At 40.8% G+C, this 11233-nt stretch overlaps 1 protein-coding gene across 1 annotated transcript; it reads right to left on the bottom strand.

Annotated features, from left to right (window-relative positions):
* Positions 1 to 5293: 5293 nt before the first annotated feature.
* On the bottom strand, positions 5294 to 8810 carry LOC119876526 (glyceraldehyde-3-phosphate dehydrogenase-like). The gene is made up of 2 exons (XM_038545974.1): positions 8418 to 8810; positions 5294 to 5382 (listed from the first exon to the last, which is right to left on the bottom strand). Exons 1-2 carry the CDS (start codon positions 8683 to 8685, stop codon positions 5294 to 5296), a joined length of 357 nt encoding a protein of 118 aa, XP_038401902.1. The 5' UTR covers positions 8686 to 8810.
* Between the last annotated feature and the right edge of the window lie 2423 nt (positions 8811 to 11233).

The raw sequence follows: 11233 nt of genomic DNA, 5'->3' as shown, positions 1-11233 counted from the left end.
CATACTCTACATGAGTACAAAGGTTTTGGAAGTCTGGCAGTGTTGGCAGCCTACTTTCTGTTGGTGCAAGTTCTGGGGCCTGAGAATTGCCTTAAGGGTTGAACAACTTCTAGGTTTATGGTTTCTTTGGCTTTACCAAAAACATTTTAGATTTAGTCTCTCTGTATGCTTCTGATCCAGAGCCAAAGATCTTAACTACACAGAGCTCTTAAGCTTATCACAGCCAAGGGCCTGTGCTCTGATGTCTCCCAGGTTGTCAGCTTAATAAGTTTGGGGTACTACTTGTAATTCTGTCCCATAATCCAGTCTTGTCCACTTTCATCTTCACAACCACCTCAAGAGGTAGTACTATTATTACCCTGATTGCACACAGGATGAAACTGATTCTTACAGAAGACACCAAATTGAAGAGATCATCAGGATTCTCCTTTCTTTCTAGGTTGGACCAGAACCTGATACACAAATTCTCTAGGGCTTCCCCAGTTATAGTCCACATTGCAGTTCCTTCTGTCATTTTTTCCTCGGCAAATCTTTTGCTTGTGAAGTATCTCTTATGGCATCCTTCTGTCTCTAATCTGCAAAACCACAGAAACCCAGCCAGTGGGCATCAGGCTGTCTGACTCATGGGTTCTCCTTTTTGGAAGTGGTCAGTAGTGTCTGAAGTCTCATAGACTGCATCTGGCCCCCTGTACCTGTCAGAACCACTGGGAATAAATCCCCTCTCTGCCTGACAGTAATCAGCTCATGCCTTGAAGCATGAAATTTGATTAGCGCTTTTATCTCTGCTGCGTCATTTGGACTGTTATTACAGATCGTAAAATTTACTGTGTCCCACCCTGTCCACCCCTCTGTCAGTATGACCCTGTGTAGGACTCAGCGACCTCCAGGAAAAAAAAAATGGTCGGCTGCTTACTAAGTGAGGAGCTTCGTTCTTTTTCATTTCTATGAGCTTGCATATACAGACCAAGGTAATGCTGCCAAAATAGAGAGCTACTTTCAGGGAATCCTAATGGTTACCGGGACTGGGTTTTGTGCCTTAGACTATCTTAAATGAGGATAGGAGATAGTATAGTTATGTGTAATAAGATCTTTCTTACTGTATTTGCAATGCAGATTTTGTCCAAAATTATAAAAAGAACTACATGTACACTGTAGAAATGTCTGTATCTGGAAATGGTAGCCTATAGTGATTTCTCAAACTGATTTGCAAATTAGAATATTCTAGGAAGATGTTAAAAACACATTTATCAGTCCTTATCTCCTACCATGTGTATGTGAATCCATATTTCTGAGAAATCAGCCCAGGAATCTGTATTGATCACCTTAGACCACTATTCTGGGATGCACTGATGTTAAGGGAGGCTGGCTAGGTCTGCCTGCATTTGAATGCCCAGAAACCAGGCATATCAGACATTGGGTGCCCTGGTCTGAGGATGCCTTTCAATGAACACGAAGTCACTGAAGCTTGGGTAAAGAGAGTTTACTTTAAGAATTTAAAAGGTCATCAGAGGCCAAGAGAGAGAGTCCTGTGGGGCCATGGGGGACAGGGACCATAAGTGGGAGGAGAGTCAGGACAGAGGTTGCATTCTTATTCCTCAAAGACCTTACTCTCTGCCTGTGCAGCACCCAACCTATTCAGGTCAAGGATCTACTACACTGACTGGTTTCTTATTTCATGGTCCAAATTCTTGAGACATGAAGAGTGATTGATCAGATTTGACCCTGGTGCCAGTAGTATGGCTTCTCCTGTGTCCTGGGTTCACTCTCAGTCAAACTGACTGCAGCTCAAGAAGCCAGGTCAGTCAGGTATAGCTGTGATTGGATTATGTACCCCCAGATTCATCTATTGAAATCTTACCTCCAAGATGATGGTGTTAGAAGGTGGGGCTTTGGGAGATGACTGGATCATTAGGATGCAGCCTCATGAATGGATTTAGTGCCCTTATAAAGAGACCCCAGAGAGATCTCTTGCTCCTTCCACTGTGTGAGGATATGACAAGAAGTCTGTGACCCAGAAAAAGGCCTCAGTTGACCATGCTGGCACCCTGATCTTGGACTTCCAGGCTCCAAAACTGTGGGAAATAAATTGTTGATCAGCCACTCAGTCTGTGCTATTTTGTTACAGCAGCCCAAACTAAGACAGACTCCTAGATATCCCTTTGTAGGGCTCTGGAAATCTTCCCCATTAAGATAAATAGGACAATGAGAAAACAGGCCATTGCTTAACATTTATTATGCCACCAAAGACTGACACATGCCATTTTAACAAAAACACAACTCTTACGTGGTCCAGACGCAACTATGGGGGCATGAGTAGCACATTCTTTTTCTATAATCAAGAGGCATGGGAGGTCAAGACAGAATTAGATTCTTTTTTATTGGACTGCCATTCATTCATTGACTCATTAAACAAGTATTTATGGAGCACATATTATATGCCAGGGACTCTTTTGGGACTTTGGCACTATTTTGAGTGCTTGGGATACTTTGATGAGCAAAACAGGCAAAGATACTTGTTTTTGAGGACTTTACATTTTAGGATAGAGAGGAAGATATTAAACAATAAACACAGTAAATAAGTGAATTATTTAGTGTGTTAGAAAGGTATTAGTAGGGGCAGCCCCGGTGGCGCAGCGGTTTAACGCCGCCTGCAGCCCAGGGCGTGATCCTGGAGACCCTGGATCGAGTCCCACATCAGGCTCTCTGTATGATGCCTGCTGCTCCCTCTGCCTGTGTCTCTGCCTCTCTCTCTCTCTGACTCTATGAATAAATAAATAAATAAAAATCTTAAAAAAAAAAAAAAAGAAAGGTATTAGTTCTATGAAGGAAAAAGGGGAAAATACCTCAGAGTAAAGAAGGTTGAGAATACCAAGGAAGTGGGTTGCAACTTTAAATAGGGTGGTAAGTGTGGTCTAACGGAGATGACACTTTGACTCCTTCAAAGATTGAAGGAGTTGTAGAGATGTGGAGAAAGAGCATTTCAGGAAGAGAGCACAGTCTAAGCAAAGGCACTAAGGAGGGAGAATGCCAATGTCACTGGGATGGGTGAGTGAGGACATGGTAGTAATAGAGGCGATGAGGATACAACGTATGGGATCTTGTAGCCATTATGAAGACATTGGCATTTTACTCTAAGATGGAAGTCAAGGCAAAATTATAAGGAGAGAGAGAGAGAAACTGACGTGGGGCTCGATCCCAGAACCACTGAGATTATGACCTGAGGCAACAGCAGGCACTTTAATGGACTGAGTCACCCAGGCGCAGCAAAACAGTTTGTTTTCCTATTGTTTTTAGAAGTCTTTATGTATTATGAATACAGGATCTTTGTCAGATGTTTGTATTGTCAGCATCTCCTTCCAGTGCATAGCTTGCCTGTTAACTTTCTTAATGATGATATTTGATCATTCTTAATTTTACTGAAATCTAATTTATCATATTTTTCTTTTTACACTATGATCTGACTTTCACTTTAGGTATATGATCTACTTTGAATCATTTTATATGGATAGTATGAGGTAGAAATCAGAGTTAATTTTCTTTCCATAAGATATCTTACTGCTTCAGTAGTATCCTTTTTTGGAAAGATAATTCTTTTTCCACTGAATTGCATTGCCTTTTTATTTTTTGTAAATCAGGTGATCACCACATAGATGGAGGTTTATTCTGATCTATTTGCACTTGATCTATTTGTCAACATTTACACTCACACCACACTGCTGTTATTGCTGTACCTTTATAAGTCTTGAAATCAAATAGTATGCAATTTTCCAACTTGGTTATTCTTCTTCAACATTATCTTCGTTATTCTAGGTTCTTTGATTTTCATAAATTTTAGAATGTCTTTTTCAGTTTCCAGAAGATAATCTTGCTGTGATTTTGATTGGGAATAAATTAGATCAATTTGACAAAGATTTGCATCTTAGTAATACTGACTTCTTCCATTAGTATACATTTAATATTTATCTTTTGATTTAGATCTTTGATCTCTCTAGGCAATATTTAGTGGTTTTTAATGTAGAGGTCTTGTAAACCTTTTATTATATTTTTATTAGGTATGTGATCATTTTGATGCTGTTGTAAATGACATTTTTTCATTTAATTATCCAATTGTTTTCTTGCAATATATAGAACTATAATTTATTTTTGTATATTCACTTTATATCTAGCAAACTTGTTCAACTCATTCTTTTTTTATATGAATTTGACTATTTTTAAACTTATTTTAATTGCAGCATAGATAACAAACAATGTTATATTAGTTTTAGGTGCACAATATAGTGATTCAGTAATTCCATGTTACTTCCCTCAGCCACCTCCCCTTTGGTAGCCTTCAGTGTGCTCTCCATAGTTAAGAGTATGTATATATATAATGAAATATTATTCAGCCATAAAAAGGAATGAAATCTTGCCAATTTGCTTTTTAATTCTAACAGTTTATGAATTCTTTTGTATTTTTACCATGCTATTATGTCATCTGTGAATTAATGAGTTTTAAACATTCCTTTCTAGTCATTAGACCTTGCATATCTTATTCTTGCCTTAGCCCTGGCTAGGACCTCTAGCACCGTGTTGAAAAGAAATTGTGGTAGTGGACGACCTTATCTTATTCCTGACTTTAGGGGAGAAAGATTTCAATACAACCATTGAATATGGTGTTTTTTGAAGATACTCTTGGTTTTGTAGATTTTTTTTTAAGATTTCATTTATTTATTTATTTGAGAGAGAGAGTGTAGAGTGAGAGAGAGTACATGAGTGGGGGAGGTGGTGAGGGGGAAGAGGGAGAGGGAGAAGCAGGCTCTCTACTGAACAGGGAGCCTAAAGTGAGGCTCCGTCCCAGAACCCTGGGATCATGATCTGAGTCGAAGGCAGACTCTTAACCAACTGAGCCACCCAGACACCTTAGTTTTGTAGATATTTTAAGGAAGTTCCTTTCTATTCCTTGTTTACTGAAACTTTTTTTTTAAATCAAGAACTTGTTTTGAATTTTATCAAATGATTTTTTGGCATCTATCGAAAAGATCCTGTGATTTTTCTCATTCTGTTAAGGTGATAAATTACATTGATGGATTTTCAAATATTAACCAATTTTCTCACTTTTAAAAAGGATTACTCTATTATGTTGAAAATAGACTGGGGAGAAGCCACAGATGGAAACAGGGAGAGCTGTTAAGGGGTTGTTATAGTCATCCAGAAGAGAGAGAATGGTGGTCCAGGCCAGTATGGCAGAAATGGAAGTAGTAAGGAGTGGTCACATTCTCGATATGTTTTGAAATATAAGATTTCCAGACACGTTTTACATGGAGAGTGTGAGGAAAACATTGGAGTCAATAATGAACTCAAGGTTTTGGGGTGGGGTAACTGGAAAAATAGAGTTGCCATCAACTGAGATAGAAAATAATGCACATGAAACAGGTTTAGGGGTGCAGATCAGGGGTTCAGCTTTGGATATGTCAAGTGAAAAGTCAAATGTTCAACTCCAGGGGGCAGCTGGACCTATGGGTCTGTGGTTAAGAAGGAAGATCTGTAATGAAGACATAAGTTTGGGAGTCATCAGGGAATAGATGAGATTTAAAACAATGAGATTGGATCAGATCATCGAAGGACTGAGAAAAGACTGATTCTAACATTAAGAGGTTGGGGAGAAAAGAAGACCCAAGGAAGTTACAAGGAACCACTGGAGATGGAAGAGAAAGAAACCACGAGTGTTTTTACCTGGAAGCCAGTGAACAGTGAATCCAGGAGAAGGCATGCCAAGTCATGCCAAGTGCTGCTAGTAGATCAAGTTAGATGAGAACTAAAAATCATTAGACTTAGGAATGTGTAGCTAACCAGTAACCTTGATAAGAGCAATTTGGGGAGCAGGAACCTGATTAGAATGTTTAAAAGAATAGAAGGAAAGTACTTGACTAGTATACCTAACACTCCTGGGGAGCTTGATACAAAGGAGAGCAAAGAAATGGGACCAGAGCTACTAGGGAAAGTAGAATTAAAAGAATGTTTGTTTTAAAGGTGAGAGAAACAATAGCATGTTTGTATGCTCATGATAATGACCCAATGGAAGAAAAAAAAATCTGATGATGTAAGAGAAGAAAGAGACTTGCTGGAGCAAAATCTTTGGATAAGTGAAGAGGTTGGAATCCAGTCCCAAGTATTCACATGTGAAGGGATTGGCTTTAGATAGGGAAAAGAAATCAACCGAGAGGAGAAATTAATGCCTTACAAACAGAAAATATTTGTGGTGGGCAAGAGTGTTAAGCATGTATCCCAGGTATCTCTGGCTTAGTCAGCTTGAGAATACAGATATAGTCTCAATAAGATCCAAATCTTCATGGCTCTGAGTCCCTCGTCTTACTGCTGGCATCTCAATCATTTCCAGATTTATTTTCCCAAATAGGTTTAGAAACTCAGAGGTGATTCTTATATTTGTACAGATGTGAGTCCTTTTTATTTATAGCTATCAGAGTTGGATGAACTTAAAAATCACATACTCAAATTCTGACAGTTCTACAGGACTCAAGGCCAAGGATCTTTTATCCCTGCTCTGAAGAAATATTTCTTCTTAGTTATGCAAAAATCCCCAGAGTTAGATTGCTTGCACAACCTCTTTCTTACAAGGCAAGCATGTGATTCGGACAGATGCTCATGTTAGTAGTTGTACATCACCAAGAACCACTAACCCCTTTTGACATCAGGCCCCAGCATTGGGTATAGCTCATCATCTTGCAATTCATCCCTTATGGTGAGTTAGCTCTCAGCACTCCAATTATTGCCTCCATTAAGCTGGATTTTACTAGTTCCCTGCTCCCCACCAAATGGCAAAGAAGTGTCAAGGGGCAGAGAAAGGCCAATATCTCCAGGTACTCACCTATGGGGACACCAGAAACTTACTAATTGCTAACTTCAGTGTCGTGGCAGCAGAGTATAGAGAGGAGGACACACACACACACACCATTGTACTTCGGCATCTTTTTTTTTTTTTTTTTTTTTGCCAAAAAAGGCTTGGAAAAGCCTTTATTTATTTATCGAGTAAATTTGATATAAGGGATGTTAACATGTTACTTTGATACATTTCTATATTTTAATAGGATTCCTGTTATAGCAGTATTTATCACATTATATAATTATAGTACCATACTGTTGTCTATATTCATTATACTGTGCATTAGATCTCTATGGCTTATTTACTGCTCATTGCAAGTGTATACACTTAAACAGCATCAATTTTATTTCCCCCACCCTCATCCCCTGGTAACTACCATTTTACTCTCTGTTTATTCTGAGTTTGACTTTTTTAGATTCCACATAAAACTGATATCATATAATACTTGTCTTTCTCTGACTTTTCTGACATTATCTCATAATGTGCTCAAGTTCTGTCCATGTTGTCATACAAATGGCAAGATACCCTTCTTTCTCATGGCTGAAAATATTCCATTGTGTATATATAACACATCCTTTTAATCTATTCACCCTTTTTTTTGGGGGGGGGGTAGAGTATACTTTATTGATGGTACATGACAAGGTAGGGCTCCCCAGGCCCCTCCCCTTCCTCGGGGCCTGGGATGTAAATTGGAGGTCAGGAGATTCTCAGTGTGTTGGGGGATTAAGTTGGGACAGGGACTCCCCAGCAGCTGAGGGCCTCTCTCTTCCTCTTGTTCTTGCTGGGGCTAGTGGTCCAGGAGGCTCTTACTTCTTGGAGGCCATGTGGACCATGAGGTCCACCACCCAGTTGCTGTAGCCGAATGCATTGTCATACCAGGAAAAGCTTGACAAAGTGGTCATTGAGAGCAATGCCAACCCTGGCATCGAAGGTAGAAGAGTGGGTGTCACTGTTGAAGTTGCAGGAGACAACCTGGTCCTCAGTGTAGCCCAGGATGCCCTTGAGGGGACCCTCTAATGCCTGCTTCACCACCTTCTCAATGTCATCATATTTGGCAACTTTCTCCAGGCAGCAGGTCAGATCCACAACTGACATGTTGGGTCTGGGGGAGGGGGACATGGAAGGTCATGCCAGTGAGCTTCCCATTCAGCTCAGAGATGACCTTGCCCACAGCCTTGGTGGCGCCAGTGGAAGCAAGGATGATGTTCTGGGCAGCCCCTTGGCCGTCATGCCACAGCTTCCCAGAGGGGCCGTCCACGGTCTTCTGGGTGGCAGTGATGGCATGGATGGTGGTCATGGATGCCGAAGTGGTCATGGATGACTTTGGCCAGAGGAGCCAAGCAGTTGGTGATGCAGGAGGCATTGCTGACAATCTTGAGGGAGTTGTTATACTTCTCATGGTTCACGCCCATCACAAACATGGGGGCATCAGCAGAAGGAGTAGAGATGATGACCCTCTTGGCCCTGCCCTTCAAGGGATCCCCAGCCTTCTCCATGGTGGTGAAGACCCCAGTGGACTCCACAAAATACTCAGCACCAGCATCACCCCATTTGATATTGGTGGGATCTTGCTCCTGGAAGATGGAGATGGACTTCCCATTGATGACAAGTTTCCCATTCTCAGCCTTGACTGTGCCATGGAATTTGCCGTGGGTAGAATCATACTGGAACATGTACACCATGTAATTGAGGTCAATGAAGTGGTCATTGATGGCTACAAGATCCACTTTGCCAGAGTTAAAAGCAGCCCTGGTGACCAGGCGCCCAATACAGCCAAATCCATTCACTCCAACCTTCACCATCATGTCTCGGGGACGCGGCTGGCACTGCACCGGAAGATGTGGCTGTCTATTGAACGGGGAGGAGCAGAGAGCCTCTATTCACCCATTGATGAGCATTTAGGTTGTTTTCATATCTTGGCTATCGTGAATAAGGCTGCAATAAATGAGAGAATGCTTATATCTCTTCAAAATCCTGTTTTCATTTCCTTTGCGTATATACCGAGAAATGGAATCTAGATCATATGCTAGATCTTTGGTGGCACGTTAACTGGTTCAACCACTGTTGAACATTATGAAGTTGACCTCGGACATTTTATATCCCCTTCTTACCACTTTACCAAGCCTCATTATCATCTAAGTTCACCAGCTGTGTTATTTATAACTAAATTCCAGAATTTGAGACTTCACCCCAGGAACTTTTCCCCCTGTATGCAAAACACGGAATATAAATGGATATATTGGGGGAGGAGAAGTGGGATGACCTAACTCATTCAATCCATATGGGATCGGGGCAGCCCTGGTGGCTCAGCGGTTTAGCGCAGCCTTCAGTCCAGGACATGATCCTGGAGACCCAGGATTGAGTCCCACCTCGGGCTCCTTGCATGGAGCCTGCTTCTCCCTCTGCCGGTGTCTCTGCCTCTCTCTCTCTCTCTGTGTTTCTCATGAATAAATAAATAAAATCTTTAAAAAATATATTTAATAAAAAAAATCCATATGGGATCAGAACAAGGAATGTTTGCTAAAGTGCATACTGGCATGAGGCTAAGATCTTTTGACAAGGACATATAGACCATTTAAGTCTTGTTCTTTCTAGGACACTGACAATATTTGCCTTTATGGCTTTTTTCTAACTGTCATGGCTAACCAGCCCACATTTGTATAGGCTTAGTTTTCCTTTACTGATGTCAATTAAATCATAGGTGCAACGGCAAAGTTTCACTGGCCAAGTTGCCAGGATTTTAGATAAGTTTCAACTTCATGAATTCTAGAACTTTCATATTAATAACCCAAAGGGAAGTGTGTTTTTGGACAGAAATTGATGAGGCTTGTAAAAATCACCAGGAGAGAAAACTCAGTGTTCCTTGATACCCCTTGTTTGTCTCCTGGATGATTCATGAATCTATCAGTAGAATCCAGTTGATTTGCTTTAAAGTTATCAATCTGCCTTTCTCTGGTCCCCAAGCATATTCATGTATTATAATGGAAATTACACTGTTGAAAAATCATAACACGATTGTTACTTGTCAAGATGACCATGAGCATGATTCCTATGGATCTGGCCTTTTCTTCCATGCCTCTGTGGCGGCTCTACTGATTTGTTCTCAACTGATTTGTTTGATTCCTGGAGAGCTGGCTTCAGAGAGATGATCTATTCCTTGTGCCCTGTCAGGCTGTGGGGACAGCTGGGCTCCAAGAAGCTCCAAAGAAATGTCCATTGCTATTGCTTCTTTTAGCTGGGAGTCCCCACCTTTGTATTCTGTATCCAGAGTCTACTGGCTCAGCCTAGATGCCATCTCTTTACCAGAGGGATTGTAGGTCACAGTGATAGCCATTTACCTAGCATTTTCAAAATGAAGCATTTACACAGGAGAGCAGAATGTCTTCCTCTGACATCCACATCCGTGGATAGATGTCTGAGTAATGCATACAATGTCCTACTATCTATGGTGTCATTTCCAAATATACCTCCATTTGCATGGTGTGGTAGCAAAAGCTTTGGATTAAGACCGATGTGGTTGGTTTAAATCCCAGTTTTGCCACTTACCCTGTGACATTGGGAAAACGACTTTTCCTTTTTATGATATTCAATGTTCTCATCAGTAAGAAACAGGATAATAATACTTTCCTCGCAGTCCTGAACGAACTTGAGCAGAATCTGGAACATGATACAGACTCAATAAATATTCATTTTCTGTCCTATGAAAGATTTTTAAGCTCGAAGTTAGAGTCTCCATGAAATTCCAATGCCAGATAACCACACAGAGCGGTGTAACTAGATAGGACCTTGTAACTCGATATTTATTTGTTTAGTGTTGTGAACACAAAGGGCTGATTTGTCCAGACCTGGGTACGGGTGATGATAGAGCAAAGAACATACCTGCTGACCAAAGCACCTTGAGGTAGAAGCTGCCCCTAACCCATCTTATAGGTCTCTAAAAGGCACAGATTGGTGCCTACATTGAGAAAGTCCTAGGTGACTATGAATTAACTTCAGAATCATCTGGGTTTGAAATCTTAGATTCTAACTGACAATGTTTCAATTTGAATTTACTTATCCACCCAGAGGCACAATGGCAGTGGAGCAATAGTCCTCTGGGTGTTTCAAATGATATATATTTTTTAATATGGGAACGATGGTTTATGGTTAAAATGGGTTCACAAACAAAATCTGGTGAATCCCTAGCCCTACCACAACCCCGAAAGGCTGCTCACAGTAATTTGATTGTATCATCAAGGAAAGGTATTCTGGAAGAGATGAAATGATAAGACCAAGGTCTCCTGTTGAGGGTAGTGAAATGGAGACTTTTTGTCATAGCAAACTCCCACTGGGTATTGTTACTGAAATCCTGCT

Source organism: Canis lupus, chromosome 8 (genome assembly GCF_011100685.1).
Source record: "Canis lupus familiaris isolate Mischka breed German Shepherd chromosome 8, alternate assembly UU_Cfam_GSD_1.0, whole genome shotgun sequence".
NCBI classification, from domain to species: domain Eukaryota; kingdom Metazoa; phylum Chordata; class Mammalia; order Carnivora; family Canidae; genus Canis; species Canis lupus.
This window is presented reverse-complemented; position numbering and strand designations above follow the sequence as displayed.